Consider the following 21336-nt stretch of genomic DNA (forward strand, 5'->3'; position numbering starts at 1 on the left):
GTGTTGGGTCACGGGGGTGCACACTATCGGGATTGAGCAGTGTTGGGTCAGGGGGGTGAACAATATCGGAGGTGAGCAGTATTGGGGTGGGGGGGTGAACATTGTCAGGAGTGAGCAGCATTTGGGTCAGGGTGTTGAACACTGGCAGGAGTGAGCAGTATTTGGGTGGGGTGTTGAACACTGTCGGTCGAGAGCAGTGTTGGGTTGGGGGGGGTGAACACTTTGGGACTGAGCAATGTTGGGGTGGGGGGGTGAACACTGTCGGGAGTGAGCAGTGTGGGGGGGTTAGGTGAATGCTGTCGGGAGTGAGCAGTGTTTCGTTGAGGGGGTGAACACTGTCGGGACTGAGCACTGTTGATGTGGAGGTGTGAACACTGTCAGGAGTGAGCAACGTTTGGGTGGGGGGTTGAACACTGTCGGGAGTGAGCAGTGTTTCGATGGGCAGTGTGAACACTGTTAAGAGTGAACAGTGTTTGGGTGGGGGTGTGCACACTGTCGGGAGTGTGCAGTGTTTTGGTAGGGGTGTGAACACTGTCGAGAGTGAACAGTGTTGAGGAGGGGGCGTGAACACTGTCGGGTGTGAAGAGTGTTGGGGTGGGGGGTGTGATCACTGTCGGGAGTGAGCTGCGTTGAGGTGGGGTGGTGAACACTGTCGGGAGTGAGCAGTGTTGGGTTGGGGGTGTGAACACTGTCGGGAGTGAGCAGTGTTGGGCTGGGGGAGTGAACACTGTCGGGAGTGAGCAGTGTTGAGTTGGGGGTGTGAACACTGACGGGAGTGAGCAGTGTTGGGTTGGGGGTGTGAACACTGTCAGGATTGAGCAGTGTTGGGTCAGGGCGGTGAACACTTTCTGGGATGAGCAGTGTTGGGGTCGGGGGGTGAACATTGTCAGGAGTGAGCAGTATTTGGGTGGGGTGTTGGACACTGTCAGGAGTGAACAGTGTTTCAGTGGTGGTGTGAACACTGTCAGGAGTGAGCAGCGTTGGGGTGGGGGAGTGATCACTTTCTGGATAAAGCAGTGTATTGTTGGGTGGGTTGCACATTATCGGGAATGAGCAGTGTTGGGGTGCAGATGTGAACATTGGCGGGAGTGAGCAGTGGTGGGTCAAGGGGGTGAACACTATCGGGAGTGAGCAGTGTTGGGGTGGGGGTGTGAACACTGTTGGGATTGAGCAGTGTTGGGTTTGGGGGCTAAACACTGTCGGGAGTGAGCAGTGTTGTGTTGGGGGGGTGAACACTGTCGGGAATGAGCAGTGTTGGGTGACGGGGTTGTGAACACTATCGGGGGTGAGCAGTGTTGGGGTGGTGGGGGTGAACATTGTCAGGAGTGAGCAGCGTTTGGGTCAGGGGGGTGAACACTGTCAGGAGTGAGCAGTGATTGGGTGGGGTGTTGAACACTATTGGGAGTGAACAGTGTTGGGGTTGGGGGGTGAACACTGTCGCGAGTGAGCAGTGTTTCGGTGCGGGGGTGAACACTGTCAGAAGTGAGCAGCGATTGGGTGGGGGGGTGAACATTGTCGAGAGTGGCAGTGTTTCAGTGGTGCTTTGAACACTGTCGGTCGACAGCAGTGTGGGGATGGGGGTGTGAACACCAACAGGAGTGAGCAGTGTTGGGATAGCGGGGGTGAACACTTTGGGAGTGAGCAATGTTGGGGTGGGGGGTGTGAACAGTCGGGAGTGAGCAGTGTGGGGGGTGGGGTGAACACTGTCGGGAGTGAGCAGTGTTGGGGGGTGAACACTTTCTGGAGTGTGCAGTGTGGGGGGGTGGGGTGAACACTGTCGGGAGTGAGCAATGTTGGGGTGGAGCTGTGAACACTGTCAGGAGTGAGCAGCGTTTCGGTGGGGGGGTGAACACTGTCGGGAGTGAGCAATGTTGGGGTGGGGGGGTGAACACTGTCAGGAGTTAGCAGCGTTTGGGTGGGGAGTTGAACACTGTCGGGACTGAGCAGTGTTTCGGTGGGGGGGATGAACACTGCCGATAATGAACAGTATTTGGGTGGTGGTGTGAACATTGTCGGGAGTGAGCAGTGTTGGGGAAGGGGTGTGAGCACTGTCGGGAGAGAGCAATGTTGGGGTGCAGATGTGAACACTGGCGGGAGTGAGCAGTGGTGTGTCGGGGGGTGAACACTATCGGGAGTGAGCAGTGTAGGTCTGGCGGGGTGAATACTGTCGGGAGTGAGCAGTGTCGGGGTTGGGGGGTGAACACTGTTGGGATTGAGCAGTGTTGGGGTGGGGTGGTGAACACTGTCGGGAGAGAGCAGTGTTGGGTTGGAGGGGGTGAACACTGTCGGGATTGAGCAGTATTGGGGTGGAGGGTTGAACATTGTTGGGAGTGAGCAGTTTTGGGTTGGGGGGGTTGCACACTATCAGGAGTGAGCAGTGTTGGGGTTGGGGGCTGAATACGGTCAGGAATGAGCAATGGTGCGGTCAGTGAACACTGTCGGGAATGAGCAGTGTTGGGGTGGGTGGGTGAACATTGTTGGGAATGAGCAGTGTTGGGGTGGGGGGGCGAACACTGTCTGGAGTGGGCAGTGTTGGGTTGCGGGGGTGAACACGGTCGGGAGTGAGCAGTGTTGGGGTGGTGGGGTGAGCATTGTCAGGAGTGAGCAGCATTTGGGTCAGGGGGTTGAACACTGTCAAGAGTGAGCAGTATTTGGGTGGGGTGTAGAAAACTGTTGGGAGTGAGCAGTGTTGTGTTGGGGGGCTAAACACTGTCGGGAGTGAGCAGTGTTGTGTTGGGGGGGTGAACACTGTCGGGAGTGAGCAGTGTTGGGTTGGGGGGGTGAATACTGTCGGGAGTGAGCAGTGTTGGGTTGGGGGTGTGAACACTGTCGGGAGTGAACAGTGTTTCGGTGGGGGGGTGAACACTGTCGGGAGTGAGCAGTGTTTCGTTGCGGGGCTGAACGCTGTCAGGAGTGAGCAGTATTTGGGTGGGGTGTTGAAGACTGTCGGTCGAGAGCAGTGTTGGGATGGGGGTGTGAACACTAACAGGATTGAGCAGTATTGGGAAAGCACGGGTGAACACTTTGGGAGTGAGCAGTGTTGGGTTGGGGGGTGAACACTGTTGGAATTGAGCAGTGTTGTGTTGGGGGGGTGAACACTGTCGGGAGTGAGCAGTGTTGGGTGACGGGGGTGTGAACACTATCGGGGGTGAGCAGTGTTGGGGTGGTGGGGGTGAACATTGTCAGGAGTGAGCAGCGTTTGGGTCGGGGGGTGAACACTGTCAGGAGTGAGCAGTGATTGGGTGGGGTGTTGAATAGTATTGGGAGTGAGCAGTGTTGGGGTTGGGGGGTGAACACTGTCGGGAGTGAGCAGTGTTTCAGTGAGGGGGTGAACACTGTCGCGAGTGAGCAGTGTTTCGTTGCGTGGGTGAACACTTTCAGAAGTGAGCAGCGTTTGGGTGGGGGGGTGAACACTGTCGAGAGTGGCAGTGTTTCAGTGGTGGTTTGAACACTGTCGGTCGACAGCAGTGTTGGGATGGGGGTGTGAACACCAACAGGAGTGAGCAGTGTTGGGATAGTGGGGGTGAACACTTTGGGAGTGAGCAATGTTGGGGTGGGGGGTGTGAACACTGTCGGGAGTGAGCAGTGTGGGGGGTGGGGTGAACATTGTCAGGAGTGAGCAGTGTTGGGGGGTGAACACTTTCTGGAGTGAGCAGTGTGGGGGGGTGGGGTGAACACTGTCGGGAGTGAGCAATGTTGGGGTGGAGCTGTGAACACTGTCAGGAGTGAGCAGCGTTTCGGTGGGGGGTTGAACACTGCCGGGAGTGAGCAGTGGTTGATCAAGGGGGTAAACCCTGTTGGGATTGAGTAGTGTTGGGACGGGGTGGTGAACACTGTTGGAATTCAGCAGTATTGGGGTGGGGGGTTGAACACTGTCGGGAGTGAGCAGTATTGGGGTGGGGGGTTGAACACTGTCGGTCGAGAGCAGTGTTGGGATGGGGGTGTGAACACCAACAGGAGTGCGCAGTGTTGGGATAGCACGGGTGAACACTGTCGGGAGTGAGCAGTGTTGGGTTGGGGGAGTGAACACTGTCGGGAGTGAGCAGTGTTGGGGTGGGGGGGCTGAACACTATCGGTTGTGAGCAGTGTTGGGGTGGGGGGGTGAACACTGTCGGGAGTGAGCAGTTTTGGGGTGCCGGCAGTGGATACGGTCGGCATTGAGCTGTGTTGGGCTGGGCGATGTGGACACTGTCGGGAGGGAGCAGTGTGGGGGTGAAGTGGAAACACTATTGGGGGTGAGCTCTGTTGGGGTGGTGGTGTGAACACTGTCGGGACTGAGCAGTGTTGGGGTGGGGTGTTGAAGACTGTCGGTCGAGAGCAGTGTTGGGATGGGGGTGTGAACACTAACAGGAGTGAGCAGTATTGGGATAGCGTGGGTGAACATTTTGGGAGTGAGCAATGTTAGGGTGGGGGGTGAACACTGTCGGAAGTGAGCAATGTTGGGGTGGGGGGGTGAACACTGTCAGGAGTTAGCAGCGTTTGGGTGGGGAGTTGAACACTATCGGGAGTGAGCAGTGTTTCGGTGGGGGGGATGAACACTGTCGAGAGTGAACAGTATTTGGGTGGTGGTGTGAACATTGTCGGGAGTGAGCAGTGTTGGGGTAGGGATGTGAGCACTGTCGGGAGAGAGCAATGTTGGGGTGCAGATGTGAACACTGGCGGGAGTAAGCAGTGGTGGGTCGGGGGGTGAACACTATCAGGAGCGAGCAGTGTTGGTCTGGCGCAGTGAATACTGTCGGGAGTGAGCAGTGTTGGGGTGGGGTGTGAACAGTAACAGGAGTGAGCAGTATTAGGATAGCGCGGGTGAACACTTTGGGAGTGAGCAATGTTGGGGTGGGGGGTGCAAACTGTCAGGAGTGAGCAATGTTGGGGTGGGGGGGGTGAACACTGTCAGGAGTTAGCAGCGTTTGGGTGGAGAGTTGAACATTGTTAGGAGTGAGCAGTGTTGGGGTAGGGGTGTGAGCACTGTCGGGAGAGAGCAACATTGGGGTGCGGATGTGAACACTGTCGGGAGTGAGCAGTGTTGGGTTGGGGGGGTGACCACTGTCGGGATTGAGCAGTGTTGAGGTGGGGGGTGAACACTGTCGGGAGTGAGCAGTATTGGGGTGGGGGGGTCAACACTTTCGGGAGTGAGCAGTGTTGGGGTTGGGGTGTGAACACTGTCGGGAGTAAGCAGTGTTGGGTTGGGGGGGTGAACACTGTCGGGAGTGAGCAGTGTTGGGTTGAGGTGTTGAACACTGTCGGTCGAGAGCAGTGTTGGGATCGGGGTGTGAACACTAACAGGAGTGAGCAGTATTGGGATAGCGCGGGTGAACACTTTGGGAGTGAGCAATGTTGGGGTGGGGGGGTGACCACTGTCGGGATTGAGCAGTGTTGGGGTGGGGGGGTGAAAACTGTCGGGAGTGAGCAGTGTTGGTGTGGGGGGGTGAACACTGTCGGGAGTGAGCAGTGTTGGGGTGTGGGGGTGAACACTGTCGGGAGTGAGCAGTGTTGGGGTGGGAGGGTGACCACTGTCGGGATTGAGCAGTGTTGGGGTGGGGGGGTGAAAACTGTCGGGAGTGAGCAGTGTTGGGGTGGGGTGGCGAACACTGTCTGGAGTGAGCATGTTGGGTTGGGGAGAGTGAACACTGTCGGGAGTGAGCAGTGTTGGGGTGGGGGGGGTGAACACTGTCGGGAGAGGGCAGTGTTGGGTTGGGGGACTGAACACTGTCGGAAGTGAGCAGTGTTGGGGTGGGGGTGGTGAACACTATCGGGAGTGAGCAGTGTTGGGTTCGGGGGGTGAACACTGTCGGGAGTGAGCAGTGTTGGGTTGGGGGGGTGAACACTGTCGGGAGTGAGCAGTGTTGGGTTGGGGGTGTGAACACTGTCGGGAGTGAGCAGTGTTGGGGTGGGGGTGGTGAACACTATCGGGAGTGAGCAGTGTTGGGTTCGGGGGGTGAACACTGTCGGGAGTGAGCAGTGTTGGGTTGGGGGGGTGAACACTGTCGGGAGTGAGCAGTGTTGGGTTGGGGGTGTGAACACTGTCGGGAGTGCGCAGTATTGGGGTGGGGGGGTGAACACTGTTGGGAGTGAGCAGTGTTGGAGTTGGGGTGTGAACACTGTCGGGAGTGAGCAGTGTTGGGGTGGGGGTGGGTGAACACTGTCGGGAGTGAGCAGTGTTGGGTTGGTGTGTTGAAAACTGTCGGTCGAGAGCAGTGTTGGGATGGGGGTGTGAACACTAACAGGAGTGAGCAGTGTTGGGATAGCGCGGGTGAACACTTTGGGAGTGAGCTGTGTTTGGGGTGGTGGGGTGACCACTTTCGGGATTGAGCAGTGTTGGCGTGGCGGGGGTGAACACTGTCGGGAGTGAACAGTGTTGGGGTGGGAGGGTGACCACTGTCGGGATTGAGCAGTGTTGGTGTGGGGGGGGTGAACACTGTCGGGAGTGAGCAGTGTTGGGGTGTGCGGGTGAACACTGTCGGGAGTGAGCAGTGTTGGGGTGGGAGGGTGACCACTGTCGGGATTGAGCAGTGTTGGGGTGGGGGGGTGAACGCTGTCAGGAGTGAGCAGTATTTGAGTGGGGTGTTGAACACTGTCGGAAGTGAGCAGTGTTGGGGTGGGGGGGTGAACCCTGTAAGGAGTAAGCAGTGTTGGGGTCGGGGTTGAACACTGGCGGGAGTGAGCAGTGGTGGGTCAGGGGGGTGAACAATATCGGGAGTGAGCAGTGTTGGTCTGGGGGGGTGAATACTGTCGGGAGTGAGCAGTGTCGGGGTTGGGGGGTGAACACTGTTGGGAGTGAGCAGTGTTGGGTGATGGGGGTGTGAACACTGTCGGGATTGAGCAGTGTTGGGTCATAGGGGTGAACACTATCGGGGGTGAGCAGTGTTGGGGTGGTGGGGGTGAACACTGTCAGGAGTGTGCAGTGTTTGGGTGGGGGGTTGAACACTATCGAGAGTGAGCAGTGTTGGGGTGGGGGTGTGAAGACTAACAGGAGTGAGCAGTGTTGAGATAGCGCGGGTGAACACTTTGGGAGTGAACAATGTTGGGCTGGGGGGGTGAACACTTTGGGAGTGAGCAATGTTGGCGTGGAGGTGTGAACACTGTCGGGAGTGAGCATTGTCGGGGTTGGAGGTTATGAACGCTGTCAGGAGGGAGCAGTGTTTGGGTGATGGTGTTAACACTGTCGGGAGAGAGTATTGTTGGGGTTGGTGTTGAACACTTCGGGAGTGAGCAGTGTCGTGGTTGGGGGGTGAACACTGTTGGGATATAGCAGTGTTGGGGTGGGATGGTGAACACTGTCAGGAGAGAGCAGTGATGGGTTGGGGGGGTGAACACTGTCGGGAGTGAGCAGTATTGGGGTGGGGGGTTGAATACTATCAGCAATGAGCAATGGTGCGGGCAGTGAACACTGTCAGGAGTGAGCAGTGTTGGGGTAGGGGTGTGTACCCTGTCAGGAGTAAGCAGTGTTGGGGTGGGGGGTGCGAACACTGTCTGGAGTGAGCAGTGTTGGGTTGGGGGAGTGAACACTGTCGGGAGTGAGCAGTGTTGGGGTGGGGGTTGCGAACACTGTCTGGAGTGAGCAGTGTTGGGTTGGGGGAGTGAACACTGTCGGGAGTGAGCAGTGTTGGGGTGGGGGGCGGTGAACACTATCGGGGGTGAGCAGTGTTGGGGTGGGGGGGTGAACATTGACAGGAGTGTGCAGCATTTGGGTCAGGGGGTTGAACACTGTCAAGAGTGAGCAGTATTTGGCTGAGGTGTTGAAAACTTTTGGGGATGAGCAGTATTGGCGTGGGGGGGTGAACACTGTCGGGAGTGAGCAGTGTTGGGGTGGGGGGGGTGAACATTGTCGGGAGTGAGCTGCGTTTCGGTGGGGGGGTGAACACTGTCATGAGTGAGCAGCATTTGGGTCAGGGGTTGAACACTGTCGAGAGTGAGCAGTGTTTCAGTGGTGGTGTGAACACTGTCGGTCGAGAGCAGAGTTGGGATGTGGGTGTGAACACTAACAGGAGTGAGCAGTGTTGGGATAGCGCGGGTGAACACTTTGGGAGTGAGCAATGTTGGGGTGGGGGGGTGAACACTGTCAGGAGTGAGCAGTGTTTCGGTGGGGGGATGAACATTGTCGAGAGTGAACTGTATTTGGGTGGTGGTGTGAACACTGTCGGGAGAGAGCAATGTTGGGGTGCAGATGTGAACACTGGTGGGAGTGAGCAGTGGTGGGTCAGGGGGCTGAACACTGTTGGGATTGAGCAGTGTTGGGGTGGGGTGGTGAACACTGTCGGGAGAGAGCAGTGTTGGGTTGGGGGGGTGAACACTGTTGGGAGTGAGCAGTGTTGGGTTGGGGGAGTGAACACTGTCGGGATTGAGCAGTGTTGGGGTGGGGGGGTGAACACTGTCGGGATTGAGCAGTGTTGGGGTGGAGGTGTGAACACTGTCAGGAGTTAGCAGCGTTTGGGTGGGGGGTTGAACACTGTCGGGAGTGAGCAGTGTTTCGGTGGGGGGATGAACATTGTCGAGAGTGAACTGTATTTGGGTGGTGGTGTGAACACTGTCGGGAGAGAGCAATGTTGGGGTGCAGATGTGAACACTGGTGGGAGTGAGCAGTGGTGGGTCAGGGGGGTGAACACTGTTGGGATTGAGCAGTGTTGGAGTGGGGTGGTGAACACTGTCGGGAGAGAGCAGTGTTGTGTTGGGGGAGTGAACACTGTGGGGAGTGAGCAGCGTTGGGTTGGGGGAGTGAACACTGTCGGGATTGAGCAGTGTTGGGGTGGGGGGGTGAACACTGTCGGGATTGAGCAGTGTTGGGTCAGCGGGGTGAACACTATCAGGGGTGAGCAGTGTTGGGTCAGGGGGGTGAACACTGTCAGGAGTGAGCAGTGTTTGGGTGGGGCGGTGAACACTGTCGGGAGAGAGCAGTGTTGGGTTGGGGGGGTGAACACTGTCGCGAGTGAGCAGTATTGGGGTGGGCGGCTGAATACTATCAGCAATGAGCAATGGTGCAGGCAGTGAACACTGTCGGGAGTGAGCAGTGTTGGGGTGGGGGGTGAACACTGTCGGTATTGAGCAGTGTTGGGGTGGGGGTGTGAACACTGTCGGGAGTGAGCAGTGTTGGGGTGGGGGGTGAACACTGTCGGTATTGAGCAGTGTGGGGGTGGGGGTGTGAACACTGTCGGGATTGAGCAGTGTTGGGGTGGGGGGTGAACACTGTCGGGAATGAGCAGTGTTGGGGTGGGGGGGTGACCACTGTCGGGAGTGAGCAGTGTGGGGGTGGGGGTGTGAACACTGTCGGGAGTGAGCCGTGTGGGGCTGGGGGTGTGAACACTGTCGGGAGTGAGCAGTGTTGGGGTGGGGGGTGAACACTGTTGGGAATGAGCAGTGTTGGGGTGGGGGGTGACCACTGTCGGGAGTGAGCAGTGTGGGAGTGGGGGTGTGAACACTGTCGGGAGTGAGCAGTGTGGGGGTGGGGATGTGAACACTGTCGGGAGTGAGCAGTGTGGGGGTGGGGGTGTGAACACTGTCGGGAGTCTTCAACAAGAGGTTTATGTATTTGTGTCTGGCCTTATCTCACAAAAGGTGTTGAGCCCCTAAGGGCATTTGTGAAAGACATGATATTGAATCTAGATCCCAAGTGGGTCTATTGTTATACCCCTGACGTATACAATGAAATGGTTGGATATTGGCAGTTCAGTAACGCTATCTTCAGACTTATCTGCTCAATGTTCATACACTGAACATTTGTTTGATCAGTGGGAAACAGGACTGAATAGTTCCAATCAGATTTTGGGAGCCCTGAGAGCTGGCCCTCTCCACGCTGGTTCCCAGTTTACCCATGGCAGGTGCTGCTGACCTTTGCACTCCTGCTGAGGGTTCTTTGCTGCATGACTCCTCCAGGGTCAACAGCAAAGCTGAACACATTTCCAACATGGTGCTGCAGGTGGCGGACTCCTCCATCCGACACACCAAAGGCTGCACATTCTGGTACTGCATTCTCTCTACCTGGACAGGTGTGAATTCCCAGCCTTTAGCTGGTGCTCCATGAGATCCTGTGATATGACAACTGAGGGTGAACATCTCCTGTCCCTCCAGGCATTTGTGACTGCCCCTCACCTACCACACCATGTTACTTCTCCACCTGTGAATAATGCGGTCTCCCCTCAGTCTGACAGTGCTCTCCTCAGCAGATATCTCTCAACTAGTGTTTGCAAGGCTCAGCTGTAGTGATGTGTTTGGTGAAGTGAGGGTTGGGTGAAGCCCAAACTGAGGGCCCTGGTTCTTGAGGCTTCTCCTCCTCTACTGAAGAGCTGAAGAAGAGGAGAGATTAATGAAGATACATGAGCTGTAGAATTGTTCAGTACACTCTCACTACAAGTGATGAAATTGAGCAATGGTAATGTATTGCAATGACAGGGTGTGCTGTAACAGAAGGAACTGAAGAGACACAATATGAGGAGTTTCTTGACCAACCTGGAGCTGGCACCTCCCATCCTACTTCTCAGTCTCTCGCTGCTTTCTCCATGTGACTGTCCAGCGATTCCAGAGCTTCCACCTCAGAAAGGGGGAGAGGGCAGAGGCTTGTGGCTCCTCCCCGAATGTCACTTCTTCGTTTTGTTCGATTTTCTCCTTTCTGAGGAAAGTAGAGAGTGTGAGGAACAGCACTTTATTTAACATCAGATAAAGGACAAGACTGGTGTGAGGAATCATCCTTAATCAGGGTGAGAGCAGGTGTAAGAAGCTAGAAAATACCTAGCAGAGCTTTTTACATCATCACTAAGTCAGACTGGGAGAGAAGGAATGGGATGCGAAGATTCCCATGTTTCCACCTCAATATTTCAGGGAAGTAGCACCTGATGTGGAACACAGAGAGGACAAGCTGAGTGGAAATGGAAAATGTGGATTTACATTTGATTCAGTTCACGTAGTAGCTCAACTATCTTATCTTAGCTCCCATCAGGAGGAAACTAAATTTCTTCCAGCAATTAAGTTCCTGACTGGTGGATGCCCTCATTGCCAAGGCCATGTCCACAGAGATTGGACTATGCTTTACATGTGACCCCTTCCTTCAGTCCAATAACATTATTTTCAGTGAGAAGTCGCAATGAGGTCACATTGTTGGGCAGGTGTGCAGTCACAGGAATGAGGGGAGCTCATGGGCTTCTGTGTCACTGAGATTGAGATCATGTGACCAGCTGCATCTGCCATTTCTCCCCCTTCTCCTCGCCCAGCAGGTCAAACATCCCCCAGGGATCCATCCCACTCCAGCCCAAAGCACACACTGTTCCCTAGCTTCTCTCCTGTCTCACTCATGCTCTCTCGAGCTCACCTCGTCAATGAGAACCACCGCCTGCTCCCTCAATTCTACTCCCACCAAACAGCTGACCACCCAACTTTCTTTCCTGGTCCCCATGTTAACTAACATTCTTCATGGTTCTCTCTTCCAGTGCTGCCTCCCCATGCCTCAGATCTGCTTTCATCATCCTTCTCCTCAAAAAGTCAACCCCTGAATCCATCCAATCCCCAACCCCCTTTCCACCCTAAATCCTCAAATGCATTGTAGACCTCCACAGCCATGTCCATCTTTTCCAGAACTGCATGTTTGAATCCCTCCAAGTTTCCGCCCCTGCCATACTAGCTAAACGGCTCTTATCAAAGTCACAAAAAGCATCCCTTGTGATGAAATGCACCCTTCTCATCCTTTGCGTTCGGTCTGCAGCCTTTTACGTGATTGACCACACCATCCTCATCCCCCAGCTATCCAGCTGGGTTGGGCTGCTCTCACATGTTTCCATTTTTAATTTAATAGTAGCCTGAGAGTCCCTTGCAATGGCTTCTCTTCCTGCTCCTGGTGTCCCTCAAGAATTTATCCTCAATTCCTCCTATTTCTCATCTACATGCTGCCCCTCAGCAACATCATCCAAAAGCACAGTGTTGAGTTTGGGACTTGCTCTCTGTCCCTTTTCATGTCCTGTCTGTTCTGGTACTTTCTTCCAGCTGAACTCAAACTGCTGTTTTGTGTGTGTGTATGTGTGTGGGTGGGTGTCCCGCCTCTCTGGACCCCTGTTGCTAGACAACAGCTCAGTTTTTTTCTACTCTTGTGTTTGCTTTAACTTCTCCCCAAGAATCATAAAGCTCATTAGAAATGCAGGTATACAAAAAGCTTTAGGCCTGCTGTCTCCCTCAAAAATGAAACTCGACCCAGGTTTCACCTTTTAAAGTGAAACTAATACTCAACTTGACCTTTTCTTAACACACAACTACAGACATACAAATCAAACTTTATAGCTAAAACTTATTCCTGACACCCACAAATACAAATATTACTTACGGAAACGATCTCTATTTCCTAGCAATGTTAAAGACTCGATGTAAATAACATTCACAACTCGTCAGATTCTGAAGCAGTCCATGCCCATATGCAGCAAGAACTGGACAACATTCAGGCTTGGGTTGATAAGTGGCAAGTAACATTCGTGCCACACAAGTGCCAGGTAATGACCATCTCCAACATGAGAAAATCGCCTTGACATTCAATGGCATTATTATCACTGAAACCCACACTATCAACATCCTGGGGGTTACTATTGACCCAGAAACTGAACTGGACTAGCCATAGAAACACTGTGGCTACAAGAACAGGTTGGAGACTGGAAATTCTGTGGAGAGTAACTCACCTCCTGGCTCCCCAAATCCTGTCCACAATCTACAAGGCACAAGTCAGGAGTGTGATGGAATGCTCCCCACTTGCCTGGATGAATGCAGCTCCAACAACACTCAAGAAGCTTGACACCATCGAGGACAAAGCAGCCGATTTGATTGGCACCCCATCCACAAACATTCACTCCCTCCACCACCGACACACAGTGGCAGCAGTATGCACCATCTACAAGATGCAGTACAACTCACCAAGGCTCCTTTGTCAGCACCTTCCAAACCCGTGATCTCTATCACCTAGAAGGACAAGGGCAGCAGACAGACATATGGGAACACCATCACCTGGATGTTCCCCTCCAAGCCAACACCATCCTCACTTGGAAATATATCACCGTTCCTTCACTGTTGTTGGGTCAAAATCCTGGAACTCCCTCGCTAACAGCACTGTGGGTGTGCCTACACCATAGGGACTGCATGGGTTCAAGAAGGCAGCTCACCACCACCTTCTCAAGGGCATTTCGGGATGGGCAATAAATGCTGGACTAACCAGCGATGCCCAAGTATGAAAACAAGTTGTTATTGTTGCAGCCACAATTCTAGTGTAACTGCCAGAGAGGGAATTCTAGACCTAAATTAGCTTCAGTCACAGGGATGTCCATTGTAGAGTTATCAAGAGTATTGTTTGAATGGTTATGACTGGTACATGTGTTGCTCTGACATGGATTCAAAGAATCTTCAAACAGATGCGCGGAGGTTTCTGGTTCAGATCAAAGAATCAGTTCTGAAATAAAAGCAAAAAACTGCAGATGCTGGAAATCCAAAACAAAAACAAAAATAAAAATACCTGGAAAAACTCAGCAGGTCTGACAGCACCTGCGGAGAGGAATACCGTTAACATTTCGAGTCGGTATGACTCTTCAACAGAACTAAGGAAATCTGGAGTTGGTTATTTTGATTGACAGCTGGATGTGAGACCTGGGAGAAGGGGCAGGTCAATGATTGGCTGTGATCGATTTAACAGACAGGGTCAGTGACCAGGAGTTTGTATCGGGCTACCTGTACTTCACCCATCAGTCAATCTACAACCAACAGATGATGTGTGTTACTCACTGACTTTTTTTTTATTGTAAAAATATACTTTATTCATAAAAAATCTTCAATCACATTCAAAACCATTTCAAAAACAACATTACAAGGGTACAATCCAGGTTAAACTTTTACAAAATGTATCACCAGGTGCATCAGTACAAACAATATTACAATCATTTACAGCCTTTCATTTTGATCTGTACAGCCCGAGGGGCTCTAAACAGTTCCCAGTCTCTCGGTGCGCTGTGGTAGAAAGGTCTTAGACAGCGACCCTTCCCCATTGCGCCTTTGCGGCAGCTGCCCCAAGCTTTAGTGCGTCCCTCAGCACGTAGTCCTGGACTTTGGATTGTGCCAGTCCGCAACAATCGGTCGGGGACAACTCTTTGTGCTGGAAGACCAACAAGTTTCGGGCAGACCAAAGCGCGTCTTTCACCGAGTTGATGATCCTCCAGCTGCAGTCGATGTTTGTCTCGGTGTGTGTCCCTGGGAACAGCCCGTAGAGCACAGAGTCCTGTGTCACAGAACTGCTCGGGATGAACCTCGACAGCAACCACTGCATCTCTCTCCAGACTTTCTTTGCAAAGGCACAATCCACAAGGAGGTGAACAACGGTCTCTTCCCCACCACAGCCACCTCGAGGGCATCGTGCAGAGGGGGTGAGACTCCTGGCGTGTAGGAAGGATCTGACGGGGAGGGCCTTTCTCACCACCAGCCAAGCTACGTCTTGGTGCTTGTTGGAAAGTTCTGGCGATGAGGCATTCTGCCAAATGACTTTGACAGTCTGCTCGGGGAACCATCCCACAGGGTCCACCCTCTCCTTATCCCTCAGGGCCTCTAGGACGTTACGTGCTGACCACTGCCTGATGGACTTGTGGTCAAAGGTGTTTTTCTGCATAAATTTTTCCACCAGGGACAGGTGGTACGGCACGGTCCAACTACTTGGAGCGTTCCGCGGCAGCGTGGCCAGACCCATCCTTCTGTTACTCACTGACTTTGTGCCTGTTCAGACAGGAAAGAAAGTGAATGACTGTTTTCGAGGATTAATATAAGGATAGAAAAGGCTCAGAGAGAAACACCTTTACTTTTAGATTACACATCCTGAAAGACTCGAAGTATTTAAATATTACCAACCCAGGTTTTGGATTGGCGGCTGCAATGCCTAATGATCGGAGGCATACCCCACTCTAGAATGGGTAGATATGCAGATCTCCCCCCGATGCTTAGCAAGTGGTCCGGACACCCAGAGTTTTTTGATTTTTTTCCCCCAGATTAACTCCTGCTTTCTTTAGGAGTTTTAGTTTGCATTCGCAGTCGCTTTGTTCCTTAACCTTGCTAGAATCCTACAGCCCTCCATATTGTACAACAAGATATTTCCGCACCGATCACTTCCTGATTATTTCATACACGGTGCATCCTCTTATAGAACTCCTTCCTTTTCAGAATGAGTGTGCCCAGTACTTGAAGAGGAAGTGGAGTTTGAGGCAGAGGGAAATCTCTCAAAAAGACCTTTAAAGTTCAGCTGTAATTTTAAACTTTAATTTGATTCACATACGTAACTTTGATGACTTCACTCAGTGTGTTGGATTTTTTTTGGTCCTTACCTGCACTGCTTCTTTGACGGAGGTAGTGAAGTTTTCACACTTTCAGTGCCTGCCCCATTGCTTCAGCGTCCCCCTCACATTGGGAATAAATACTGTCGGGACATTGAACAGAACCTTTTACAGTTGTAGGTCACATTCCTGTACGATATCCAATCAGGACCACAGTGGGAGCTCACTGGTGGCTGGGAGGATTTTGCTTTTAAATTGCTAAATATGAATCGGGACAGCAGAGATTTCTGACTCGGGCTCGATGGTTGATGGCATGAGCCTGATTTTTAGATGAACACTCCCACTGGGCGAGGCTCCCCACGAATGCGTAGTTTAAAACAATTTCCACTTTTCAATAAAGGTTGTGGATTTAAAGTTACCTTTCCACAATGTCAACCTCTGAATCATACGATTCTGGGTTGAAAGTCCCACCCCAGGACTTTGCCTCGGAGGCCTCCAAGATCATCTTCCGTTCCAGAGTCCGCTCCGTAGAGCAGGATGAGACGTGCTCACGTTTCTTCCTCCAAAAGGTACACAGAGAGAGCTCTGTGATCAGCATCCTGAAGGAAGAAGACGGCTCAGTAAAGTCATTGCTGTCCGACATTTTGAGGATCAGCAAGTCCTTTAATCCGGATTGTATGACGTGAAGCCCACGGACAGCACGGCCTCCCAGTCCTTCCTGTCCTCTATCACGGAGGTCTTAGACGACAGTACACGGGAGAGCCTGGACAAACCGCTAACTCCTGCTGAACTGACTAAGACCCTTGAGTCCTTCAAGAAGAGTAAAACTCCTGGAAGCGACGGCTTGCCGGCGGAGTTGTAATCGGCTCTGTGGGACTGGATCGGCCCAGACCTGCTAGAAGTGTACGAGAGTATGCTCCTGGCCGGCAGTATGTCAGAATCCATGAGGAAAGGCATCATCAGCCTCATCTACAAGCACAAGAGGGAAAGGGAGGAAATTAGAAATTGGCGACCCATTTCACTGTTGAATGTGGACAATAAGATTCTGTCCAAGGTCATCGCCAATCGGGTCAAGTCCGCTCTGGAATTGATGATCCACCCTGACCAGACCTGCACTGTGCCGGGCAGGAAGATCTCTGATAGCCTAGCGCTGCTCAGGGATATGATTGCCTATGTGCAGGACAGGGGTGTGGACACCTGCCTCATCAGCCTGGATCAGGAGAAGGCCTTTGACAGAATATCGCACACCTATATGGTGGATGTGCTCTCCAAAATGGGGTTTGGGGAGGGAATTCGCAATTGGATCCAACTGCTCTACACTAACATCAGTAGCGCAGTCTCAATCAATGGGTGGGAATCAGATAGCTTTCCTATTAAATCTGGAGTCAGGCAGGGCTGTCCTCTCTTGCCTGTTCTTTTCGTGTGTTGCATAGAACCCTTTGCTGAGTCCATCAGGAAGGATCCAGGCATAAGGGGAGTGACGATCCCAGGCAGTGGAGGCACTCAGGTCAAAGCCTCCCTGTACATGGACGATGTCGCCGTCTTCTGCTTGGATCCGCTGTCGGTGCACAGACTGATCCACATCTGCGACCAGTTCGAACTGGCCCCGGGAGCCAAGGTAAATCGTGGAAAGAGCGAGACCATGTTCTTCGGGAACTGGGCTGACCGATCCTTTGTCCCCTTCACCATCAGGGCTGACGGCCTGAAGGTGCTGAGGATTTGGTTCGGAGGGACCAGGGCATGCGTTAGAAACTGGAAGGAACGAGTGTCTATGGTGAAAAGAAAACTGGGCATATGGGAGCAATGCCCTCTCTCCATTGCAGGTAAGAACCTGGTCATCAGGTGTGAGGCACTCTCGCTGTTGCTGTACGTGGTGCAGGTCTGGCCCATTCCAGACTCCTGCGTGATGGCGATCACCTGAGCCATCTTTCGCTTTATCTGGAGGTCGAAAATGGATCGTGTCCGCAGGGACACGATGTACAAGCCTCTAGATAAGGGGGAAAAAACGTGCCCAACATCGCCCTCATACTGATGGCCACCTTTGTGTGCGGCTACATCAAGCTGTGCGTAGATCCTCAGTACGCAAACACCAAGTGTCACTACGTGCTGAGGTTCTACCTGTCCCCGGTGTTGTGAAGGATGGGTCTGGCCACGCTGCCGCAGAACGCTCCAAGTAGTTGGACCGTGCCGTACCACCTGTCCCTCGTGGAAAAATTTATGCAGAGAAACAGCTTTGACCACAAGTCCATCAGGCAGTGGTCGGCACGTAGCGTCTTAGAGGCCCTGCGGGTAAAAGAGAGGGTGGATCCTGTGGGATGGTTCCCCGAGCAGACTGTCAAAGTCATTTGGCAGAATGCCTCATCGCCAGAACTTTCCAACCAGCACCAAGACATAGCTTGGCTGGTGGTGAGAAAGGCCCTCCCTGTCAGATCCTTCCTACACGCCAAGAGACTCACTCCCTCCACATGTTGCCCTCGAGGTGGCTGTGGTGGGGAAGTGACCATTGTTCACCTCCTTGTAGATTGTGCCTTTGTAAAGAAGGTCTGGAGAGAGATGCAGTGGTTTCTGTCGAGGTTCATCCTGAGCAGTTCTGTGACACAGGACTCTGTGCTCTACGAGCTGTTCCCAGGGACACACACCGAGACAAACATCAAATTCAGCTGGAGGATCAACTCGGTGAAAGACGCTCTTTGGTCTGCCCGAAACTTGTTGGTCTTCCAGCACAAAGAGTTGTCTCCGACCGAGTGTTGCAGACTGGCACATTCCAAAGTCCAGGACTACGTGCTGAGGGATGCACTAAAACTTGGGGCAGCCGCCGCAAAGGCACAATGGGGAAGAGTCGCTGTCTAAGACCTTTCTGTCATAGTGCACCGAGGGACTGGGTGTTTAGAGCTCCTCGGGCTGTACAGCTCAAAATGAATGTCTGCAAATGATTGTAATATTCATTGATTTGTATTGATGCACCTCGTGATACATGTTGTAAAAGTTGAACCTGATTGTACTTTTGTGATGGTGATTTTGAAATGGTTTGGAATGTTCGTCCAGATATTTTATGAATAAAGTATATTTTTCCAAAAGAAAAAGCAATAGTGAAGACTCACTCTAGTGCAATACTTAGCATATAATGTGGAAAAGCAAAGAAATTACATGCATGGAGTGAGTGCTGCACTGTCAGATGAGACAATCACCCGAGGTCCACATGCTTGCTTGGGTGAACGTAAACGATCACATGGCACTATATGGAAGAAGAGCAGGAGAGTTCTCCTCAGTGTCCTGGCCCAATATTTATCCCTCCTTTAACATCACAAAAAAAAATTATCTAGCCATTATCACATTGTTGTTTGTGGGAGCTTGCTGTGTGCAAATTGACTGCTGTGTTTCCTACATTACAGCAGTGACTACACTTCAAAAAGTATTTCATTGGCTGTAAAGTGCTTTGAGTTGTTAAAGGTGCCATATAAATGCAGGTCTATCTTCTTTTCTGCTTAATTTTCTTATACTTAGAATTACATTAAATGTTAGACTGCAAAAATAGGTCATTCAACTGGTGTTTTTGCTCCACACAAAGCCATCTTCCACTTTGTTTTATTTAACTCTATCACCATATCCTTCTACTCCTTTCTCCCTCTTCTGTTCTCAGGTCCCACTTTCCTGGAAGGTAACAACACTGAAAGCCATCACTGTAGTTGAATAAATCACTGTAGTTGACCTGTTAAGTGACCATTTTCTAGTGAATGCTCGCCAAGGACACAACACAGAAGCTTTAGTTGTTTACTTTTAAATTTCACCTCTTACTGTGGGTGAAGCTTTGGGCCATTGTTTGAAGCTGAGTCTGAACATCTGGTTGGTACAAAGTTCCTTCTTGAGAGTTTATTGTGAGTAAACTCCACATCTACAACAATGGCATGAACTGAAGCTCACCCTAAACTCTGCTGCCCATAACCTAACTCACACCAAAATCCTGTTCACCCATTGGCCTTCTCCCAGGATACATGTGTAGACTCAGGCAGTTTCCTGGAAATATTGGAGGAGCTCTACCTCAGGAGATTGACAGTTCTGGAATGAGTCTGCAGGGTGCTATGCACCCCTGATTAAACCATCAAACCCCAATAATTGACAGATTTCATTGGGCAGCCTACATGAGAAATACAAGTAAGTGATACTTCTATCACCAGTAGGACACATTGGGGGCTAGAGGCTCACCAGTCGAGGTTGCTCCTAACACTAAATTCACCTGACAAAGGGATTTTTTACCTTCATATTTATATCTCTCAAAAAAAACTGACTTTGTACTGTTTCTTTGTCTGTAACTGCCATTCATTGAGGTTCAGATGTCAGATAGTTCTGGCGTAAAAACTATATGAATTGAGGGGCACCAAAATGAACGCAAAGCTGGTGAATCATTTCACAATCGTTACCTGTATTATCCGCACACTAACTGTCTATATTCTCTTTTATCATAAGCTCGCACATTATAATTCTCTATACCATGCATGTAATCTCTTTGCTTTTCCACATTATATGCTAAGTATCTCGTAGCGCCTTACAACTATGCCAAACCATTCAGCCAGTCATTATACTCTAGCCCATGTGTCACCTTTCATAGAATGAATGACCTGTGAGGGACAGTACATGTGAGAATCTGCTTTGTCATACTTCTTAATCAATGATGAAAGTGAAACTGTGTTTGACAAATTTATTAGAGTTCTTTGAGAGTGTAATAAGCAGGTGAATAAAGGGGAACCAGTTGACGTAGCATGTTTGGAATACCAAAAGGCACTCAATAAGGTGCCACATGAAAAATTACAACAGAAGAGCTTATAATGTTGAGGTAATATATTAGCATGGATAGAGGATTAGGTAACTGAGAGGAAACTGAAAGTTGGGATAAATGTGTCATTTTCAGGTTTGCAAACTGGGGTGTCACAGGGATCAATGCTGGGCCTCATTATTCACAAACCACATTGATGACTTGTATGAAAGGCTTGAGTGTATTGTAGCCAAAATTGCTGATGATACAAAGATAGGTAGGAAAGCAAGTTGTGAGGAGGACATAAAAGGTTGCAAAGCGATTTAGATAGGTTAAATGAGTGTGTAAAAATTAGTAGATGGAGTATAATGTGGGTAAATGTGGGGTTGCCAATTTCGGTGATTGAGAAGAATAGAGGGAGAGACTGCAGAATACTGTGGTACAGAGGGATCTCATACACAAAGCACAGAAGGCTAGCATGCAGATACAGCAAAAAATTAGGAAGACAAATTGAATGTTGGTCTTAATTGCAAGGGGCATCAAGTATAAAAGTAGGGACAACTGTGCAGGGCATTGGCAAGATGGCACCTAGAGTACTGCATACAGGACGGTGTCCTTGTTTAAGGAGGGATAAACTTGCACTGGGGCCAGTTCAAAAATTTCTCTGGGTCTATACTTATTGGAGTTTAGAAGAATGAGAGGTGATCTCATTAAAACATGTGATTATGAGGGGGTTTGAAAGGGTGGAAGCTGAAAGGATGTTTCCTCTCATGGGGGAATCTAGAACTATGGTCACAGTTTCAAAATAAGGGGTCTCCCATCTAAGATCCCACACAAGCCAACAATGCATTTCAGAGTAGTTCTCTTGCTTGAAGGACATTAGTGAACTTGTTTGGTAGATTGCATAATAGCTTCTATTGAGTTCCATCGATGATCTGCTCATGATGGATTTGTACAGATAACCCCTGTATCACCAACACCAACCAGAACAGTATTACCACTCAGCCCCTAACCCACCAAGGAAGACAATTTATACTCCAAGACCGTGTCCTCCATTCTATGGTCCACATTGCTGCTTTCATAAGCATTGGGGAGAACATTTCTTTCTGTCTGAATGACAAAAAACCAGATAAATATTTAATTAGAAGGGTGGGGGCAGGGGAGTTGCTTTGTGGGCTAGGTGTTCTTTGAACAGCTACGTGTTGCATGAAACTGTATTGTTCTGTTTTTTGTTTATTGGAGAGTGTTAGTTAGAAACTGGTTTATCTATTATTGGCTTGAGCAATGATCAGGGAATCAGTTGATTTTTTTTTGGAAAAATAT

At 51.2% G+C, this 21336-nt stretch overlaps 2 protein-coding genes across 3 annotated transcripts in view; both read right to left on the minus strand.

Annotated features, from left to right (window-relative positions):
- Nucleotides 1-15402, minus strand: part of LOC144683680 (T-cell-specific guanine nucleotide triphosphate-binding protein 2-like) — a 35104-nt gene extending 19702 nt beyond the window's left edge. The window contains exon 1 of one of the 2 annotated variants that reach the window (XM_078546940.1): nt 15315-15402. Coding sequence is in view for 1 of the 2 variants with exons in the window: in XM_078546939.1 (XP_078403065.1) it covers nt 10441-10460 (20 nt within the window). In the remaining variant the exon portion in view is untranslated. Of the gene's footprint in view, nt 1-10440; nt 10594-15314 lie in introns of those variants that run through there. The other variant, XM_078546939.1, reaches the window with a different exon arrangement.
- LOC144683679 (uncharacterized) overlaps nt 13751-21336 on the minus strand; it is a 124680-nt gene continuing 117094 nt past the window's right edge. The window contains exon 2 of the mRNA XM_078546938.1: nt 13751-14473. Within this exon, the coding sequence (XP_078403064.1) occupies nt 13887-14473 (587 nt within the window). The 3' untranslated portion in view covers nt 13751-13886. The remainder of the gene's footprint in view (nt 14474-21336) is intronic.

This window comes from Cetorhinus maximus, chromosome 8, assembly GCF_964194155.1.
Source record: "Cetorhinus maximus chromosome 8, sCetMax3.hap1.1, whole genome shotgun sequence".
NCBI lineage: Eukaryota > Metazoa > Chordata > Chondrichthyes > Lamniformes > Cetorhinidae > Cetorhinus > Cetorhinus maximus.